This window comes from Rosa chinensis, chromosome 7 (assembly GCF_002994745.2).
Source record: "Rosa chinensis cultivar Old Blush chromosome 7, RchiOBHm-V2, whole genome shotgun sequence".
In the NCBI taxonomy this organism is placed as follows: Eukaryota; Viridiplantae; Streptophyta; class Magnoliopsida; order Rosales; family Rosaceae; genus Rosa; species Rosa chinensis.
The window spans coordinates 68,062,437-68,081,469 of NC_037094.1; the positions used below are offsets into that span (position 1 = coordinate 68,062,437).

Below are 19,033 nucleotides of genomic sequence, written 5' to 3' on the forward strand. Positions count from 1 at the left end.
CCTTAGATATAGAGATATAGAGAAACTTGGAAATGTTTTAAACTTGTGAAATCTTACCTATAAATGAGGCATATAAATGTGAAATAAAAATGTCTGATCAAATTCTATGGCAAATATTACCTATAACACCATAATCGATTCTATATCAAACGTAAACAAAAACTTCTTACTAACACTACTACACAAAGTGAATCAAACGACACGTAACAGACGACATACGACATTTTGGTGTCGTCTGAGTTAGTCAGACGACATGTTAGTTATATTTGTTGTCTGTTCTCAAACTCAGCCAACACATTGTAATCAATTGGAATTTGGTGAAATTGACAACTTTAGGACAACACTTACTAGGACATATGTTGTCTGAGAAATCAGAAAAAAAAAAAAAAAATTTAATTTACATTTATTTTCTAGCCAAAACACAAATCCCTATCTGCTCAATTCCCTCCCTTAGTCGTATCAAAACAAAAAACTTCCCTCCTAAGTTGAAAAAAATTAGGTCATTCTCCCTCCCTTTCACTCTCACCATCTCACCAGCCTATCGAGAGTGAAATCGATACACTCTCGCTCTCACTCTCACTCTTAGTCCCAATCTCTCTCGCTCTCGCTCTCACCTCTCACTTTCGCTCTCACTCTCTCTCTCTCTCTCCGCCGGTCCAGCTCAAAGTCGCTACTTGGTCCGGTAGTTTACTCTCTCCGCCGCCTCAGCTCGAAGTCGATTTCAATTATCTTGAGAAGCCATCGCCGCCACCAAGATCTCTCTCACTATCGCCGCCGGTCTCGGGATCTCTCTCACTATCGCTGCCGGTGTCAGTGTCAAGAAATATAAAGAGCCTCCTTCTTCTATTGGAGATGCCTCCAATAGGGTTCGTTCTCTTCTCTCTCTCTTTCTGTTTATGCCCTGGGGCTATTGTTGGTTACTTTAATCAGCGATTGATAAGCTTCCTTCTGTGTTTGTATTACTGTTGGGGCTTAAATGGTTCTGGGCTTAATTCTAGGTCATTCAATGACCAGTGGGATTTCTTGTTTAGGCGTTTTAGCTTTAGATTGGTATATTCTGTGCTAAAGCTGTTGGTTTATTTGCAAACAAACAAATAGATTAATAAAAGGGGCGATACAGTGGATGAGAAGATCAAGAAGCTTGATGTTGAACTTAATAGATACAGAGAGCATGTCAAGAAGACAAGGAGCTTTCAGCAAAAGTTGCCAAGATTGTGGGAGCGACTCCCATTGTTACAGAAGATCACACTCAGCCATCAAAATCAGCAGCAGCAAACACTTGGTAAGTTGATATAGCTGAAGTCATTTCCTTTTATTAGTCATTTGTTTTCACGTTTTTAGCAACAATTATCAATTTCTCGACTTTTACAATCTGTGAAAGCGAAAGTTTTTGTTATTTCTTTCTTTTGTTAATTGATACTTATCTGATTCAATTCTTCATGTATGTAATTTGGTTTTCTTTTGTAGTCTATGCTCTAGCTTTTCAATAGCTCCGAGAACCAAACTTTTTTGACACTCTCAGAGAGAAAGATTGGGTTGGGAACAAATAGAAAAGAGATGTTTAGTCTGCAAACATTTATCTAAACTCTAAACCCTATTTAATTGATTTCCCAATTTTAATGTAAAATTTGGGGTTTTGATTCTTTGATCTAATATAAAATTTGCAGATATGATATGCTAGAGTTTATATATGATTACCACTACATGAAATTGTTGTGGCTTTGAAACCCCCAGGCCTGAGTTTTCAGGGAGGATACCCGAGAAAGAGAAAGCTATATTAGGCTTATCGTGGACATGTTGAAAATTGTTGAAGGGATGAAGTCATTCAGTCTCCGATCAATATGCAAGTATGTACCACCCACCACTAACTAACTTTGTAGACATTATTTCATTTTATACTAAACATTCAAAGATATCAAATCTTCCTGAGTTCAGACTTTTTCTAACAAACCTTTTAGTACAACTTATTTAAGAGAATGATATTCCCATATTCAGTTGTTTGAATTTTTATCTGCTATTAGAATCATTTTAGCCTTAGTTTGAATTTTTATCTGGTATTAGAATCATTTTTCTGCTGAATTTTTGTTTCTTTAATGGTGTAGACACTTGAGATGCTGGAGAAGGAGGAGAAGCTCCTTGGCAGCGTTGTAATAAAGAAACACTACTGTTTCTATGAGTCGCATTTGTAATTGATTGGGGGTTCTTCAAAATTGAATCCTAAAGACGGTCTAGAGACGAAGGGGGAGACTCTTGGTGGATTGGGTATGTCAGTAGCTCCTAAATTTTCATGTTTTTACTCAATTGGGTTATGATCATACAATGAATGCTATGTAAATGAAGGCCCCATTAAAATAAAATACTGCATTCTTTTGTAGAAGTAAATCATACGCCTATTTCAGTGGTTGTACAATTGTGTACTTGCATTTTACGGTATAATATATGTTTTTGAAACTGTTAAAAATGGTGCTGCAAGTGTGCACTGAAAATGGAGCAAGGCCAACCAGAGGTGAGCTAGGTTTTGAGTTCTTGGTGAATAGGAGTGGGCAGCCTTATCTGATTCAGACAAATACCTTAATCAGGTTCTTTTCTTCCTTTTTCTTTTGAGTTCATTAGCATGCATCTATCTATTTGATTACCAAAAAAATTGAGCAAAACGATGAAGGAATGGGAAATTCAATTTGAATTCTTTTTCATCATAATGTATGAAATTGTAGTCTTGGTGTTGTACATTGATGAACTGTTGCACAGAGAATAATGTCTAGATATATATGTGAAGATAAATTTGGTGAGATTGTAGTCCAATACACTCTCTATTGGTAAAGGTGAAGATGTAACAGAAAGAAGACGAACATAAATAAGCATCCCAATTAAATCAAAACAGTAATGATAAAAGAGTGTAAAGCAAAGACATTATCATCTTTCTATTGGACTATTGGTTTAATTGGGTTTAATTGTGTCATTTTTCATATATTGGCATCTTTCTGCTCCTTCACATAGACAAGCATATGTTTATGTGGAACTTCTCTTTTCATTTTGTTGTTTTAAAATTGATATGAATATGGAGCTTCTGGTGATAATGGGTGTTACTAACTATATATCACTGCATTAAACTACTTTGAATCTGAGATGATATAGGAGCAGATTGCGAGCTTGGAGTTGAATTAATCAGTCTCAAGTGCACCTTCAAATATCTTTTGAACTTGGTAAAAATTGAAACCAACAAGAAGGAGACAGATTAGATTAACAATTACTTTGGATTTACTTTCTAATTTGAGTCACACACTATTTCTCCATTTACAGGTACTGCTGGTAGAAACATTCACAATCAGGAAGAATTTCCAGGTCGTACAATGGCAATTATTTTAAGTGTTTCTGCAAATTTAACTCTCGATTTCTCAAATTTCTTTGTTTTGTTTTTGAGCTAGAATCGAAGGAGAAGGGCAATAATGAGCTAGGGGAATCCTTTTTTTCTTGTCTGTTTCATTTTACATCAATTATTACTTGAGGTATTCCCTGTTTTGCTGTGTTATTTCTGTTTTAAGTATATTAGGATATAGCTAGTCTCTTCAATTTCTATATGTAATCTAATTGAGATTTTTTACAGGTAAAGAAGTATTCAATTTGCCAAAACTTCAGTATCTGTAACTGTACTCATCAAGTATGTGTGAGTGATTTTCTGTATGTAATTAAACTTAAAAATATTAAAGTTTCAGTCTTTTCAACTCTTAAACAATCATAGTTTTGGTTTATGGCAATCCAAGTTTCTTTTGCTACTGAAGTTAGACTTTTAACTTGAGAATCCTAAGTATCCTATAGCGGATGTTCAGACTTTATCTACATCAGTTTGGGACATTTTAGTTATTTTGATTTTGAATTATGTTCAGTTTTTGAGGCTGTTTGTTACCTTGTGGTCATTCAGGTTTTGCAAATTTCGGGACAAAATTTTTTGGGAGATGAGAAGGGTTGGATGCCGACTATAGTGAGGGAGGGAGACGGGAAAGAAGAAGAAAAAGAGAGACAGGGAGAAGAAGAGAAGAAAGAAAAGAAGAAGGGGGAGTCGGATCGAATAAAAAGAAAGGGAACAGGGAGGAAGGAAGAGAAAAGGAAGAGAGAAGAAAGAGAAGAGAGGGAGGAGGAGAAAAGCAAAGGAATCAGGGAGAAAAAAGAAGAAGAAGAGAAAAGAGGGAGCACGGGAAAGAGAAAGAAAATAGGGAAAGAAAAACAGAAGAGAGTAGTGATCTGTTTATGATGGGTTTGGATTTCAGAAGAAGAAGAGAATGAAGATTGAGATGATTTTGGTTGTCGGCTGTACAATATAGCAATGGGTGGAGGTTTTGCCATTCGTTTTTGAATGGGTGAGGAGGAAGAACTAGTTTAAAACGGTGAGTGACTTTTATATCTGAAATTATGCTTCTTTTTTTTTAATGTTTTTTTTTTACTTTTTTTTATGTTTAGACTCGTAAGAGTAAGCGATTGTTCAGTGAACCATGTTCTGATTTCTCCTAGCACTTATTTTTGGGAGTTTGGGCACTCTGCTATTATCGCTCTTGGATTTTAAAAGGTCTTGCAATTTGACTTTACCAACTAGTTTTGAAAACCATTTATCTAGTTCTTATATCTATGTCCAATTGCCTAATTGTTTAGCGGAGAAAGTTGTTTTATTCCTTGTTTGGTACCTTATTTTGTGTTCTTTTAAATATCGAAAAATTGGTCAGGGCTAGTTGTTTTGGTATGCTGTGATATTCTGGAAGGCAAACTGTGTTTGGAAGGAAGATTTTGGGGGTTTGGTGCATGATAAAGTTTCTGAAATTTTCAAGTCTCTTGGACTTGGTTGTTCCTGCTTTTGGTTCTGCTCATGAAACTGAAAAGTTAAATTGAGGTATTTGCATGTGTGTATTTGATTGAAAAAAATTCATAGTGGAGATAGACTGCTGTTTGCCTTTACCTTCTGATTTTGGTTGCTATCGTTTTACATGTCTTTTGGTGAATATGTATATATATCATTTTGGTTGATGTTGGTTGCTTGGATTATGTCAGGAAAGTCCAAAGTGCTTGAAATTTTGGTTGCTCGAAAATTTGGTTGTTGTTGTTTTGCATGTGTTTTGGTAAATGTCATATATTTAATTTTGGTTGCTATTGGTTGCTTGGATTATGGTTATTGAAATTTTGGTTGTCATTTACTAAGTGGCATATATGTAATGCTCAAATTACAAAAAAATTTCAAGGTTGGCCAGAATACATAATGCTCAATGACAATTATAGATTCTTTTCTGCAATTTTGTCCATTACTAAGTGCAAACCCTTTTGTTTCAGTGGGAAAGAAGAGGCAAAGAAGCATATCCCAAGAAGATATGGATGTGGTTAGAAATGAGTGGACAAAGTTTGTGGTCAAGACATATATGTAAGCATTGTACTTGGTACTTGGGTACCCATATATTTTTTTAGTTCAGTTGAGACCTTGTTCTTTAGATTTGGTTGGACATGAGTTGATGCTAGTACTTTGAATTGATAATGTAAGATTTGTGAGAATGATGTATGAGAATGTGGAAAATGAAATTGGAACTTCGAATTTCATATCAGTCTATTTCCATATCAATTGGGCAAATTCGATTCCAACAACATATATAGGATTAGTAACTGTTGTAATGCAAAATATCACACAACACAAGTCCAAAAAGACATAACACATTGTCTGAGGAAAATTTAGACAACATTTTTATCTAGCAACTTGTCATCTTAAAGCTATTCAGACAACATCGGCGTCTAGCAAAGTGTGGTCTGAGGTTCATTCAAGACAACAAATTCATCAACATCAAATGTTATCTTAAATAACATTCAGACAACATTAGCATGCTCAAACTTGTTTTATAACATTAATTCAGACAACAAGAAAAATAAAATGTGTGGTCTGAAATTCATCCGGTACAACACATGCATCTAAGAGATTGTCATAAGAATTGAATTTCAGACAACACCGAAATCCAGATAATTGTTATCTTATATAAGATGCAGACAACATAAGGTAATCGGAAGTGTAGTCTGAGGTTCATGCAAGACAACACCATTTCGAGCAAATTGATATTTGTAATGCATTTGACACGACATCTGGTAATCGAAAATGCTTGTTTGATGTTTACTTCACACATCAAGTCTCGTGCAATATTGTCGTTGAAGATATTTAGGAGACAACACCAGCTTGGAAAGATTGTTGTGTTTGGTGAATTTCACTCAACACCCTTGCAGTAAGCTGTTGTCTGAGTTCATACCCGACAACAGACTACTGTCATGAATCGAAATTTGGTAAATTTAGACAACACATATTTAGATACACATGTTGTGTGAATGACCAGAGAGACAATTAAAAAAGAATGTTGTCTGATGGGGGAGATCAGACAACACGCCAGTTTACAACATCTCCATTTTCATTCAGACAACAGGCTTTTGACTGTTGTCTGATTCACTTTGTGTAGTAGTGTAAGTTTATGATAAAAGTAGCTACGAATTGAAGAAATCACGTTAGTAAGACCAAAAAACGAATTAAGAAGGGAGAAACCATACAAAAACAACAGATATGAGAGAAAAAGAAATAAACAAAAAAATCAGAAGTATGTGTTGGAAAGAAGAAATGCATGGAAGAATGAGAGGAAAAAACAGATGATTCGATAGAAAAGAAGAAGAAGAAGAAGAAGATGGAGTAGGAGAAGGAGAAGGAGACAATATATAATAGGGAATAGCAAGGAAAAATAATGTCTTAATATATAAAGGTTCCTCTTTTGAATTCAATCCAGGATCTAATAATGTTAATTGACAGATTAAATTTGCTAATTTGACATTAACAAGATTGCAATAATTAAGGTTTTAATTAATATATTGATTTTTACTGTTTATTGTAGAATATATTAAATAAGGGTATGTTAGGAATGAAAAAATTTAGCTATTGAATCAGCAAGATAGAAAAAGAAACAAATCCAACGTGGCAGGTGAGTCATAGGACCGCAATTAATATAAAAAAATGGGCTAAATACTGATTACTATTTTGTAGTTTGGGTCCAAAATCAATTCAGTCCTTAAACTTCTAATTTCATCAAAAACACCCATGCACTTTCAATTTTAATCTAATAGGTCCAATCTGATAGTTTTCCATTAATTGAGTCGTTTAACTTGCTGACGTGGCTCATATGAGGCCTATGTTTTATGATTTGGTGTTGAGGTGGTATGCATAGTCAGTTTAGAAGTGGGTCTCACTATTCAAAATCTATCAAATAATTTTTTTTTAAACAAATAACTCAACTATAACTGGAACCCACAACATAAAATTAACGAATTGGATCTATTAGATTAAAATTGAAAGTATAGGGGTGTTTTTGATGAAAATAGAAGTCCAAAAACTGAATTGATTTTGAACCCAAACTATAGGGTAGTAACCAGTATTTAGCCCTAAAAAAATTGATCCGGACTACACCCAATATGGGGTGTGAGTTTTGGACTTAAATCAAATTAACTCTAAAGTAAATGCATGCATCATTTCTTAAAATAAAAATCCACTCACAGTATTCTGCTAATCCTGTCGTCGATCGGTATTCTCCTTGTATGGAGACTCCTCTCGTCCTGTATGAATAGCACTCGTAAAAAATATAATTACAGGACGATAATTTAGATTTACAATAATTAGAAATCGAAATTCTAAACGTCTCCTTCAAACCCAACTCCTTCAATCTACATCGGATTCTATCCAACTACACTAATGATGTCAATTCGCCGATTTACAATTTCTAGGCAACTTCGAAAGAAATCCGACGGTCGGATTCTAGTAAATCGATAACTGAAATTCTAAATTTTCAGAAATTCTAAATCGATTCAAAACTTCTCCGATCTTTACCAAATTCACATATTCAAGCTCTATAATAATTATAGGATTTAATAGGCTAAAAATAGGGACCAAAATCCTGCATTACTCGCCTCCACGCGCCACCCACAGTGGCCCATGCGCCGCCGGCCACCACCACCAATGGCTACCAAATTTCATGCATAATATCGTCTCAATATTTTTAACAACTTTTTCAACTGTGACAAAGTCAGAAAATACCTCTAATTGGCCGAACAATTAAGCAACCTGAAGTACAGTGAAATTTTCCAATTATGATTTATTCCTCCACGCTTCGATCTGGGTTATGAAACTTGGAGAGCATAAAGGATGGCTCAAGGCACTTCTAAAAAGCCTGGCTTTGTCGACGTAGGTGGTCGGATTTTTGAGAAATCGGCGTTGACCAAAATCTGCTATAGTAAAATTACAGGCTTGATTCCTCTCTTCTCTAGCCAATTCATTGCAAGCCACCATGGCAGGCATCTAGGGTAGGAGAAGGCGAGTAGACCGCCACGGGGGGCTCTTTGTTTGGTGGCCAGACGGCAGCCAATTGAAAAAGAGAAGGGAGAGGGCCGAAGAAGGGAGACAGAGAACTCGGGGGAGGAGAGAGAGAGAGTTATCGAGTGGGTTTCCGGAAATGGAAACCTACTGTGGTAACTTTCTATATATATATATATATATCAAATTTACCATAAACAGTAACTCTAGTATTTTAGCCATAACTTTCGTATACGAACTCCGATTTAAGCGTACCATATGTCCACAAATTCGGTTTAACGTTCCTTACAACTTTCGTGAAGAAAATTTTCTCAAATTGTTATCCCATAAAAATTCAACTTCTAGCACCCCCTAAATGATAAAAACTGAAACTGAGGACTGTAAAACGTATAATAATTCACTTATACACAGTAAAAGGGTAAATCAGATACGGGGGCTTATAAGATGATATCAAACCTTGTTCCGTTCGTGAATGTCAATGTAGAGTGAATTGACCTAAATGAAAAGATGCGATCCATGCTGAATTGGATTCTCTAGTGAAGAGGAAGGTATTTGGGTCTGTCGCGCCAATACCAATATATCACCCAACATAAAACCTATTCAGGGGCGGACCTATTCAATTTTACCCTCCCCCCCCCCCCCCCCCCCCCCAGAATTTTTGGTATACTTCAATTTTAGTTACTTATTTACCTTATTAATATTAAAAATAGGCTTAATTTAAGTATTACACCCCCCCCCCCCCCCCCCCCCCAAAAAAAAAAACTTCTATAACCAATCAATTTGAATAATTAATCAATTATATTAAGAAACATAATTATTAAATTGATTGGTCTTTATGTCTGAATAAGTAAAGTAATTGATTTGTTTTATTTGAAAAATAGAAAGTAATTAATTTACCAAGAAAAAGTAAAGTAATTTATGAATAAGTTATTACTTTCTTCACATGAACATTTGTAATCTTTATATGAGTTTAGGATATGTATAAAATGGAATCTTGCTTGATTTGAAGATGAACATCTTCTATAAGGGAAATATACAAAACATTAATTTTTTGCGAAATTTTAATATTATATACTATATATGTCTGGACCCCCCCCCCCCCCCCCCCCCCCAGATGTCAAATCCTGGTTCCGCCCCTGAACCTGTTGGATATAAATGGGTCTTCGTTAGAAAGCGTGATGAGAAAAACGAGATTATAGACTCGCCTCGTGGCGCAAGACTTCTCCCAACGCCCTGGAATCGACTACGAAGAGAAATATTCTCATGTAATGTACGTTGTTATATTCTACTACCTTGTCAGTTTGCTAGTTTATGAAAAACTGAACATGTAGCTTATGGATATGGTCATAGCGTATCTTTATGGACTGGGGATCTAGATACATGAAGGTTTCTGATGGACTTCAATTACCCAAGTCAAGTGGCTCTAGATCATGGAGCGTGTTTGCAATAAGATTGAAAAGCTCACTATATGGATTGAAACAATCCGAACAGATGTGGTATAACCGTCTCAGTGACTACTTGATTGGGAAGTGATATGTCAACAATGAACTATGCCCGTGCATTTTCATTAAGAAGACAAGTTCCCAAGTTGCTATTGCCACGGTTTATGTTGATGACATGAACTTCATTGGAAGCCCTTGTTGAGTTAAGGGAAACCGCTGAACATCTGAAATTCGAGTTTGAGGTGAAAGATCTTGGGAGAACATGGTTTTGTCTTGGTTTGGAACTTGAGCACCGTGTTGATGGTATCCTGATTCATCAATCAGCTTATACCAAAATGATACTTAAGCGCTTTAATGAAGAGAAAGCTACGCCTGCGAGCACTCCCATGGTCGTCTGTAGTCTTGACCTCAAAAAAGATTTTTTTTGTTTCAGGGATGATGACGAAGACGTGTTAGAGGCAGAAGTGTCATACTGAAGTGTAATAGGCGCATTATTGTACTTAGCACAATGCACAAGACCAGACATCTCATTTACTGTGAACTTGTTAGTTAGATATAGCTCCACGCCAACGAGACGCCATTGGACTGGCGTAAAAAATATCTTTCGATACTTGAAGGGTACGATAGATGTGATCTTGTTCTATCCTTACAGAGAGAAAACAGTGGATGACATGATGGATTCAGACCCACCATGCACCAAAACCATCGCAGCCGCCACTTCTACTACCGGCTGGTGTGCTCTTTTCTCCTTGTGAACCAAGTTCGATCTGAGGACAATTTGACGGTCTTATTCGCTAAATTATTGTTCAAATCCACTTTCGAGAAATATATGAAAAACATTGGTCTACAGAAGTTATCCGAACTCCCATGATCGTAGTCATCAGGAGGAGACGCAAACATCATGGGGATGTCTAAATATTCTGATATTGATATGTGAAGGGTGTGTTGTACTCTTTTTCTTATTCGACCGAGGTTATTTTTGTCCCATTAGATTTTTGTTATACAATAAGGTTTTTGACGAAAAAACAAGAGGAGCACCAACGTTTGAGCTACATAAAGTGAAGTGTTTAAGTATACATGAATTATATATGTCGGACTTAAACTCTAATTACTTGTTTTAGTTATAATAGGTTAGAATTCTCTAGATATCCTAATCAATGTTCGATTAAATTTTTCTTATATGATTCAGATTCTACAATCCTTTATTAAAAAAAAAAATACCTCTATTATGAATGAAACAAACAATCATTCTCCTGAATCTCTTTACCTAAAACTAGATGGACAGTTTTTAATTTTATAAAGAAGCTGATCCTAATAACAAAGTAGGGGTATCAGCCAAAGACCGGGTACAATTATGCATTAAGAAATAAGAAATTAAAAGAAAATTCAATTTTATACGGATTTAATGCATGCAAGTAAGCCATGCCAGAAAGGTATGATCAAACGGCGAGGATCATCCGCACCTAGCACGTGCGATGTCCTCCCACATTCAATAATCATTAAGGACAGCGACACGGTTCAGAAATGCAGCTATATGTCACCCTCACTCATTTATGATTACCGTCGCATCCAGCAATATTATATTCCCATATTTCGATCCATAAATCCATACAATGAGATCGACATCTACTTTATTAATAATAATGTTGTACGCATATCTCTCCATCTCTCAATCAGTGAATTAATCAAAACTAGTTTCAGATCGATCGGAGCTAGCTACCGGCAAGAACATAGATCCATCGAAATTCAAGCATCAATGGAAGGGGTCTCTATAAGCATGTACAAAGGTCTGAGAGGATACTGGCGAAGGAGAGGCTACCAAAAGCTAAGAGGGTCGGGCCGACGCCACAAGAACCGGATGGAGCTGCGTTCACCCCGTAAAAGGCGCGTGTGGCGGATCAAAATGGCTCCCAAGCTGAAGCTGAGTTTCCTCAGAAAAATCCCTTCACCTAAGAAGTTTTTGGTTTGGCTTCGAGACGCCTATGTCAAACTCATGCTGGGATTCGCCAACTCGCGGGTGTTCACTACCGCCTACGGTGGTTCCGTATGTCATGGTGCTACTGGTTCATTCGGAAAAGGCCCCCTTAAGGAGTATGATGAGAAGATGATCATCGAGATCTACAAATCCTTGATGCTGGCGCAAGGTCAGTTGGTGCCCCGCGACGCACCTAAACCAGGCTCAGAAATTATTTACCGCCAGTAAAATACAAGTCAGAAGAATAACCAAAAGTTACGTTTTCATCTTTTCGTTTCACTAGTTTATGCTTTTTCTTCTACTCTTTTCGCCTAGGTAAATTATTGTAAGCTCACAATAAGTTATTAAAAACAGAATGTGTCCTCTTAAGTAATTTCTTGAAATTTGACACATGACGGCGGAGCTAGGAAAAAACTATCACGTCATTAATTTCTTTTCTATAGCCTTTACGGGATGTCTTAAGTTCAACTTACCATATTAACCTCAACTGTTATGTAATAAAAAATAAAAATTGTCACCCTGGTTTATACAAATCACAGCTCATCTTCAAAGAAATAAGTTTTTTTATAATGGACATGTGCATAATAAAAAATTAAAAAAAAAAGATGATGTTTGCCTAAAAAAATAAAAAAGTGTCAATTTTACCTAGCTAGTTATCGTCATTGCGCACGGTTGGGCCTAGTCAGCAATTTTGCAAATTTATTTAGGATTGGGCCGTGTCGAGGCCACACTATATGAAGCATAGCTCTGCCTAACCAGCTCACAAAAATAGAGTCTAACGACCCGGGCCAAGCTGGCCCTTACGATTCTGGTCAGGTTATGACCATTTCAACTAAATTAAAAACACAAAGAATGAATAATAACATGCAAAACACCCATCCAGTTGAATTTCGGTGGATTTGGGCATGACGAGGTCGACGTTTTCAATAAATTGTAATGAGGCTGGTAGTGGTAATTTGAGAAAAGAGATGGTAGATGTCTTGCAATTGAAAGTTTGAGAAAGAAGGAGAAGCTTTAAATATATATCCCTAATTTCTTAATACACACTCAGTACTTAATACACTACTCATTTAATTTTTTTATTTCAATACTTTACTAAATACACTTCCTAAAGTACCTAAAATACTCTTAATCTCTAAAATCATGAAATATTCTATTATTTGTTTTAGGAAAACTGAATTGGGAGAGAATTGAGTCATACTTTCATTGATAATAGGGGCCTCTTTATATAGAGGATTACAAGTATAGAGATAGAGTTGTACATGGAAATATAATCACACATTGATTGGATATCTCTTAAGATTCTCCGAGAATATCTCTAATATAAACCCTACTTCAACTAGAGCAAGTAACCTCGAGTTTGGGCCAGACACATATTCTGGATTTACTTGAACACTCCCCCTTGTGTCGCCCAAACGTGATGCTCCTCTCGTTGCCTCATTAAAAACCTTGCCGAGTAACAAAAACCCAGTGGGACAAAAATAACCTCGGTCGATGGGGAAAAAGAGCACAACACACCATTCACGTTTCGAGACCATACATGTAGACACATCCCCCTGCTGTTTGCATCTCCCCCTGACGACTACGGTCATTGGAGTTCGGATAACTTCTGCAAACGATCCTACCAACATGTTTTTCGAAAGTGGAATCTAGGCAATGATTTAGTGAGCAAGCCTGCCGCACTGTCATCAGATTGAACCTAGTTCACTTTGATCTTGAAGAGAGTTTGTTATTGCTGATTATACTTGGTGTGGTCGCTTTTGATGTAGCCTTGCTTCAAAACAAGCAGCATTATCCTATATGCTCGTAGGCTTATCTGTGGTAGACTTCAAACAACAATTGTTTCGAACATGCGTAATTATGGATCCAATCCATATACATTCACGAACCACTTTGTGAAGAGCAATAATCTCTGCATTGTTCGAAGATATAGCGACTAGGGTCTGTTCTGTAGACCTCCAAGATATCACGATCTTTACCCATGGTGAACACTTAACCAGTTTTGGAATGACCTTTGTATGGGTCAGAGAGATACCCAACATCAGCAAAACCTTCTAAAACATATGTCGTTTTGGGATGGGGATAGTGGACGCAGGTCATTGTTGGCAGCGTTCCTTGTGTGTGATGGGTTCGAATCCATCATCTCTTTGTAGGGATATCAATCATACATCTCAAGTATCGAAAGATATCTTTTACACCAATCCAATGGCGTCGCGTTGGCGCAGAGCTATATCTAGCTAACAAGTTCATGGCAAATGAGATGTCCGATCTTGTGCATTGAGCTAAGTACAATAATGCGCCTATTGTACTCAAGTAAGGCACTTCTGCCTCTAGCACATCTTCATTATCATCTTTTCAATGAAGAGGATCCTTTTTAGGATCAAGATTACGGACGATCATGGGGGTGCTTGAAAGCTTGACATTGTTAAAATGCCTAAGCATCTATTGACACGATGCTCAAGTTCCAAACTAAGACATAATCATGTTCTCCCATAATCCCTTATCTCAAAATCGGATTTCAAGTGTTCAGCGGTTTCCCTTAACTCTTTAAGGGCTTTTAATGAAGATCATGTCCAACATGAACCGCGATAGAATCTGAAACTTGTTATGGAAACATGTGGGCATATCCCTTTCCAATCAAGTAGTCACTTTAGTGAGCGTTCCAACCTTATTATAAACGCGCTCCGTGGTCTAGAGCCAATTGACTTGGGTAAATGAAGTTCACCATGAACCTTCATGTATATTCCGTATCTAGATCTCCATATAGATAAGAAGTGACCACATTTGTAAGTTGCATGTTTAGTTAGTCGGAAACTACCAAACTAACAAGGTAGTGGAGTGCAATAACATCCATTACGAGAGAATATGTCTCATCGTAGTCGATTCCGGGGCTTTTTGTGAGAAGCCTTATGCCATAAGCTGAGATTGCCATCTCTTTTTCTTATCACGCTCTCTAACGAAGACCCATTAGTCAATATGTTTTATGTTAGGAGGTGTTGGCATCACTGGCTCGAAAACCTTCCTCTTCGTTAGAGAATCCAACTTAACCTGGATCTCATCTTTCCATTTAGGCCAAATCTTTCTACGTTGGCATTCATTCATCAACGGAGTGTGGTTCGATATCATCGGACTCAACAAACTCATGTGCAACGAAGTGCATGACTACATCATCAATTATGATGGAGTTTCTATCCCACGTCTCATGTACACTAGTGTAATTTTCATAGAGCTCTATATTCTCAGGACTAGTTCTGACGTTGAGGCGTCCCCCAACGATAACCATAACCCAGAAGATTCTCATGAGACGGATTTTGAGTGTCGATGATCCAAGGATTAGGTTGTGCCAAAGCATCCTTAGAACCCACGGGCCTCCCATGCATCCTAGCTGGGGCCATGACCTGTAACGCCAGAGTGCCACTCTCATTGGCGTTGGCGCCATGCCTACCTCCGTGTAGGGTGGCACTACGTCCTCTCGTAGGGACGTCCTTCCTTGCAGGCATGTTTGCAGCATATTTGTGTGATCTCATCACTTTTGTAGGGATCGAGATGAGACATAGTGGGGACAAGCCACGACAATTCATGTCGTTCCTGCTGAACATCAGTGTTCTTATCTCCCCCCAACGACGGGAAGACTGTCTCATCAAAATGACAACTTGCAAATCTAGCGGTAAGGAGATCGCCTTGCAAGGGCATTAAGTGCCGGACGATTGTTGGAGTCTCAAATCCAACGTAGTTGCCCATTTGTCTATACGGACCCATCATAGAGTGCTGTGGCGGCGCAATTGGCACATAAATGGCACACTCAAAGATGCGTAAGTACGATACTTGTACCTAGTCATTAGCTGTAATGCAGAGGTAGATTGAGTGGCGGTAGGTCGTAGACGAATTAGCATAGCTGCATGCGATATTGCATCACCCCAAGCGGATATAAGGAGATTGGTGTGCATTACCAATATCCGGACTACCATCGTAGACATTTCCGCGAGACCATTTGGATGTAAACTCGCTAGCATCGTCAAGTCCAATTGACGGAATAGGATGATCCGGGGAGTGAGCCCGTTGTCATATGATATTTACTAGGAGTGTAGCATAAGCAGCATTACAAGTGGACAATGGCAAAACACGTGACTAGCATGTTTGCGTATCAACTAATATCATGAGATATTTAAACGTCTGCAAGTTGGTTGAATTAGTCCATAGAATCCCCATGGATTCTATGTAAGAACATAATGAGTATTTTCATATCCTTTGCATAGGACGGTCTCAGTCCTAATTTCCCTAAGGAACGGGCTTTGTAAAACGAGCGAGAGGCTTTAGAAGCAACCAATGAGAATTTTGGTTGGGCTTGAGCGTCTGAAACGCTATTTGAAACAAGTTGGTGATTGCAGCATCACCTAGGGCGCCATCACCATGATGGACGCCATCCATGGCGTCATGGATAGGGACTGCGCCAGCCCTAGGATGGTGGTGGAAGGAGGCGGTGCCCTAGGCAGCTGCGTCGGTCACACTTAGTCCAGAAATCAACTTTTGATTCATGCTTGGTTTCGCTCGAAAGAAATGATGTCCATGTGAAGTCTTTAGTAGACGGATCATCATATCATGACTAGGATGATCTATCATGTCGTGACAAAGCCAATATGTGTCTAAATCCAAGAGATCTTCTCTCATAACTTTATTGGATTAATAGCTCAAATAATGACATAGAATCCACTAGAGAGACACATAAACTTCTCTAAGATGCGTCTTTGTTCGTAATCATTAGAGGTATTGCAAAGGAACTCATTTCCGTTCTCTACATGCGTTTTCGCATGGAATCCGTTGTCTATTCATAGGTGCGATTGGCCCTAGGAGCGTACAGAGTTTCTGTGACAGTAATTAAGGTGCCATTTCGCAAGTGGAACTTGAGCTATTCCATGTCCTTGAATTAATACTGATGGCCCAGCCATCGTAGTCACAAAAGTCATATGCTCATAATCAAAATGGAGTCATAATGAAAATAACTCGAAATTTTATTCATAAGCCAACGGAGTTACATCATTGTCTCTTTGACCAAAGAAAATCTAATCCAAAATGATAGCTAATGTAAAACAATGGTAGTCGTCTAACTTCTTTCGGTAATTCCAAAATAAATGTGACCAGGTGAGTAGAGAGATGTCGGTGGAGCAAGGCTCATTTGAGTATCACTAATCTCAGAACCTTCTTAGACATCACACTTACTTTGAGTGAGCCTACTTTGAAGAAAAACTAAACATTGGCATTTACTACAAAAATATATGGCAATTGCCTATTACATCTCTTGGAAAAATAAAGACTTAAACAGAATTGGCTATCTATTGATCCCAGCCAGATTTGTAGTCTTCAACCCTTCACTCTAGATCATCTTCTTGATCTTCTTGTTCCATATAATGAGCTTCTCTTGCTTCACAATATGCTTTGTAGGCGGTGACGATTTCTTCACGAGCTCTACAAATGTGTGCCCAATGATCAGACACTCCACATCGAGAACATACATCTCTTTGCTCAAACTTCATTGATTGAGGCGCTTTGAAAGCGTCATTTAGATGGCTCTTAGTGTTGGTGGCGCCACCAACATGGCCAGAGGTGTTGCCTTCCTCTCTCTTTCCACGTTTACCCCTTCGGTTCCGTGTTCGCCTATTTTGGAGGTTACCTTCCCAAGTAGAGCTATTATATGGACCAGAACGTCCAGAAGTATCCCTAAGATTAGGGTTTTGCTCTTGGCGCCTTCTCTTAGGGGCGCGACTATAATTAGATTTCGGAATATGCTCTATTTCCACGGATCTCGAATTATAGTTCTTCACAAGGATGTTGTCATGCTTTTCAGCAACATTCATAGCTCCAATGAACTCATGAAACCTTGTGATCCGTCCTGCAACAACATCGGTTCGATAGTTCTTAGCAACCATCAATGCAGAGAAGGGGAAGGTAGAGAGAGTCTTCTCAATCAACATCGCATCTGTGATCTCTTTACCACAAAATTTCATTAAGGATTTAATCCGAAGCGCTTCCGAGTTGTAGTCAAGAACTGACTTGAAATCACAGAAGCGGAGGATATGTCATCTCTCTTCTAGGTCGGGAAGCAGGGAGTCACGGACGTTGCCAAATATATCTTCGAGTGAGACCCACAGCCTTTTAGGGTCTTCTTCATTCATACACTCGTACTGGAGCGAATCATTCATATGACGAGTTATTAGGATGATGGCTTTTGCCTTATTTGCCTCTAAGGCTGCTCTATTTGATTCCAAAGCTTGAGCTTGCTGAACAGTTAGCACGTCCTAGCTAGGCTCGAGAATCTTATCCAAGATTCCATCGGCCATGAGATGCTGGCGGATATCACGAACCCACCTATGATATTCAGAGCCAGTTGTTCCCAATGGAGCAAAGTCCAATTTGTTCAGGTTACTCATCCTGAAACAGAACAAGAAATTAGGGTTAGTTTCGGAGAGAAAAATGCTACACGAAAACAATAAAATTTCTGAGCGTAGTCGCTTCCAAGAAATTCGATTCCAAGAAGGGTTGGATTAGATCGAAACAATGATGTTTGTGGTCGATCGTTTTATCTCAACAAACTCTAAGTTTGGAGAACTCTACAAGCTCCAATCTTGGAGTGAGCACGAACCCCCACAGTTCGGCTTAATTTGGTCTCCCCTATGATAAGAAAGGGGGGTAGAATAAGGGATGTTGCAAGTCCCCGAAAAAGAAGAGATATTGAATGTAAAAACTCTTTAAAAAAAACGGGAACCTTTAGAAAAAAAAATACCTCGAAATATGTCGCCGGAAAAAAGCCGGAAAAGTCGTCCGAAAAGTGGTTGACCGGTACTGACCAGAGGGTTGACCGGCGTTGACTGTATGCTGACGTGGCAGTGGCTCCGGTTGCTGACTTGACGATGTGGTCCGGCTGATGACGTGGCAGTGGGTCCAGATGCTGATGTGGCTGCTGCTGACTTGGCAAGCTGATGTCAGTGGGCTGAGCTTTGACTTCTTCCTTTTTGGGCTGGGCTGCTTCTTTCTTCTTCTTTTCTTTTTCTTTTCTGCCGGATGATCAGGCGGCCGGTTTAGCAAGTTTTAGGCCGATTTTTGGACTTTTTATTCCGGTTCCTGAAACTTCAGATCAAGATGCTTCTGCTACCAAAATTTAGTGGAAATTGGAGGTCCGGAAGATGGTGAACCGGTGGAATATATGCTGCAAGTTGTATGGAGCTTCCGGTGGCCGGTTCTGTAGGTTTCCGGCCGGTT

The 19,033-nt window shown here is 38.3% G+C and overlaps 1 protein-coding gene and 1 long non-coding RNA gene across 3 annotated transcripts; both read left to right on the top strand.

Annotated features, from left to right (window-relative positions):
* Positions 1-439: 439 nt before the first annotated feature.
* Positions 440-3,938, top strand: LOC112176288. 2 transcript variants are annotated; one of them, XR_005803807.1, is made up of 6 exons: positions 440-1,282; positions 1,668-1,847; positions 2,103-2,262; positions 3,301-3,506; positions 3,605-3,658; positions 3,920-3,938. It is a non-coding gene; the product is annotated as an uncharacterized LOC112176288 (long non-coding RNA). The 2 variants fall into 2 exon arrangements; XR_005803806.1 differs by lacking the exon at positions 440-1,282 and having other exon boundaries at positions 1,291-1,847.
* A 7,448-nt stretch (positions 3,939-11,386) lies between these two features.
* On the top strand, positions 11,387-12,211 carry LOC112178802. The gene has a single exon (XM_024317030.2). The coding sequence runs from the start codon at positions 11,561-11,563 to the stop codon at positions 12,005-12,007; it is 447 nt and encodes a 148-aa protein (XP_024172798.1). The 5' UTR covers positions 11,387-11,560; the 3' UTR covers positions 12,008-12,211.
* Positions 12,212-19,033: the final 6,822 nt, after the last annotated feature.